General features: G+C 36.6%; 1 protein-coding gene across 1 annotated transcript; it reads left to right on the top strand.

The window, feature by feature from the left end:
* The first annotated feature begins 29 nt into the window (after positions 1 to 29).
* Positions 30 to 1,105, top strand: LOC117110625 (protein mono-ADP-ribosyltransferase PARP14-like). The gene is made up of 2 exons (XM_033253392.1): positions 30 to 383; positions 780 to 1,105. Exons 1-2 carry the CDS (start codon positions 54 to 56, stop codon positions 1,023 to 1,025), a joined length of 576 nt encoding a protein of 191 aa, XP_033109283.1. The 5' UTR covers positions 30 to 53; the 3' UTR covers positions 1,026 to 1,105.
* The last annotated feature ends 121 nt before the right edge of the window (positions 1,106 to 1,226 follow it).

The raw sequence follows: 1,226 nt of genomic DNA, 5'->3' as shown, positions 1-1,226 counted from the left end.
TCACCTCAATTGGAATGCCTGCTATCAGCTCTGGCGTGTATGGTTATCCTCTTATGCCATGTACCAAGGTGATTCTTGAGGCAACAAAAGAGTACTTTGAAGAAAATCCTCAATCACACGTTCAGAAAGTGTATTTTCTAAGTATTGACATGAAAGTTTGTCAGGGATTTGAAGCAGGCATGGAAACAGTTTTTAATATCGACCATAGTGCCAAAGATGTCATGCTTGATGAAAGTGATTCCGATCATGACTTTATAGACCTCACAGAAACTGATGACATGCCAACTAGCAGTAACCCAGGGTTGAAGATAAATAATGATGTTATAACTACAAAAGAAGGTTTTGATATAAGGCTGATAAAGGGCAAGATTGAAGATTCTAAGGTATCGGTTCAGTCAATCAATTAGTTTATCACTCATCAAACAATTAATCTATCAATTAATTGACGTAAACAAGCATTAGAATACAGTAATACCTTTCCTGTTTTATTGGTTATTTCAAGGTCTATATATGAACTTTTGCTTAAAGTGTGTGTATAAACACATTTACTTTTCTTGAATATATTTTAGTTCCAAAAACGTTGCAATTTCTGCACATGAATGCATTCTTTTTTCCAGCCCCTTACTGTCCAGTCTGTTGGTAGGCAATGTGCGGCAGCAGGCCACATATGGCCCAATATAATTATATTGCGGCCCACGACAACTCTACTTTATAATCTGTAACCCTCAAATTGCAGCACCCCTTTAATTATCCTTTTGTTATTGCCTTCTTTATTTCAGGTTGATGTTATTGTTAACACAACATCAGGAGATCTGAACTTAAATTCTGGAAATGTTTCTAAAGCTCTCCTTAGAGCAGCCGGTAGACAACTTCAACAGGAATGTGATGCCGCTAAGGCTAACACAGGAAAAATTCCTCTGAAAGGGTTTGTAGGGACAGGTCCTGCTGCCTTGAAGTGTCAGAAAGTTTTTCACACGTCGTCAACAAATTATATTGGACAAGAATCAATTCAGGTGTGTTTCTAGGTGTTGTTATGAATGAGTAAAATTAATTATTGTTTAAATGCATCCATATTGTTATTTATCCCCTATTAAGGAGCCACATTTGGGACCAAAAAATTATCCTTTTAATAGGGGTTTCCTTTGAAGAGGGGTACCCCTACTTAGAGGACAAAAATAAAAAATTTGAAATTGTACCCTAAATTTTTGGCTTGCAGTCACACAGTC

The sequence above is a fragment of the Anneissia japonica genome, unplaced genomic scaffold (genome assembly GCF_011630105.1).
Source record: "Anneissia japonica isolate Jap-2015-1 unplaced genomic scaffold, ASM1163010v1 scaffold164_len1226_cov99_single, whole genome shotgun sequence".
In the NCBI taxonomy this organism is placed as follows: domain Eukaryota; kingdom Metazoa; phylum Echinodermata; class Crinoidea; order Comatulida; family Comatulidae; genus Anneissia; species Anneissia japonica.
This window is presented reverse-complemented; position numbering and strand designations above follow the sequence as displayed.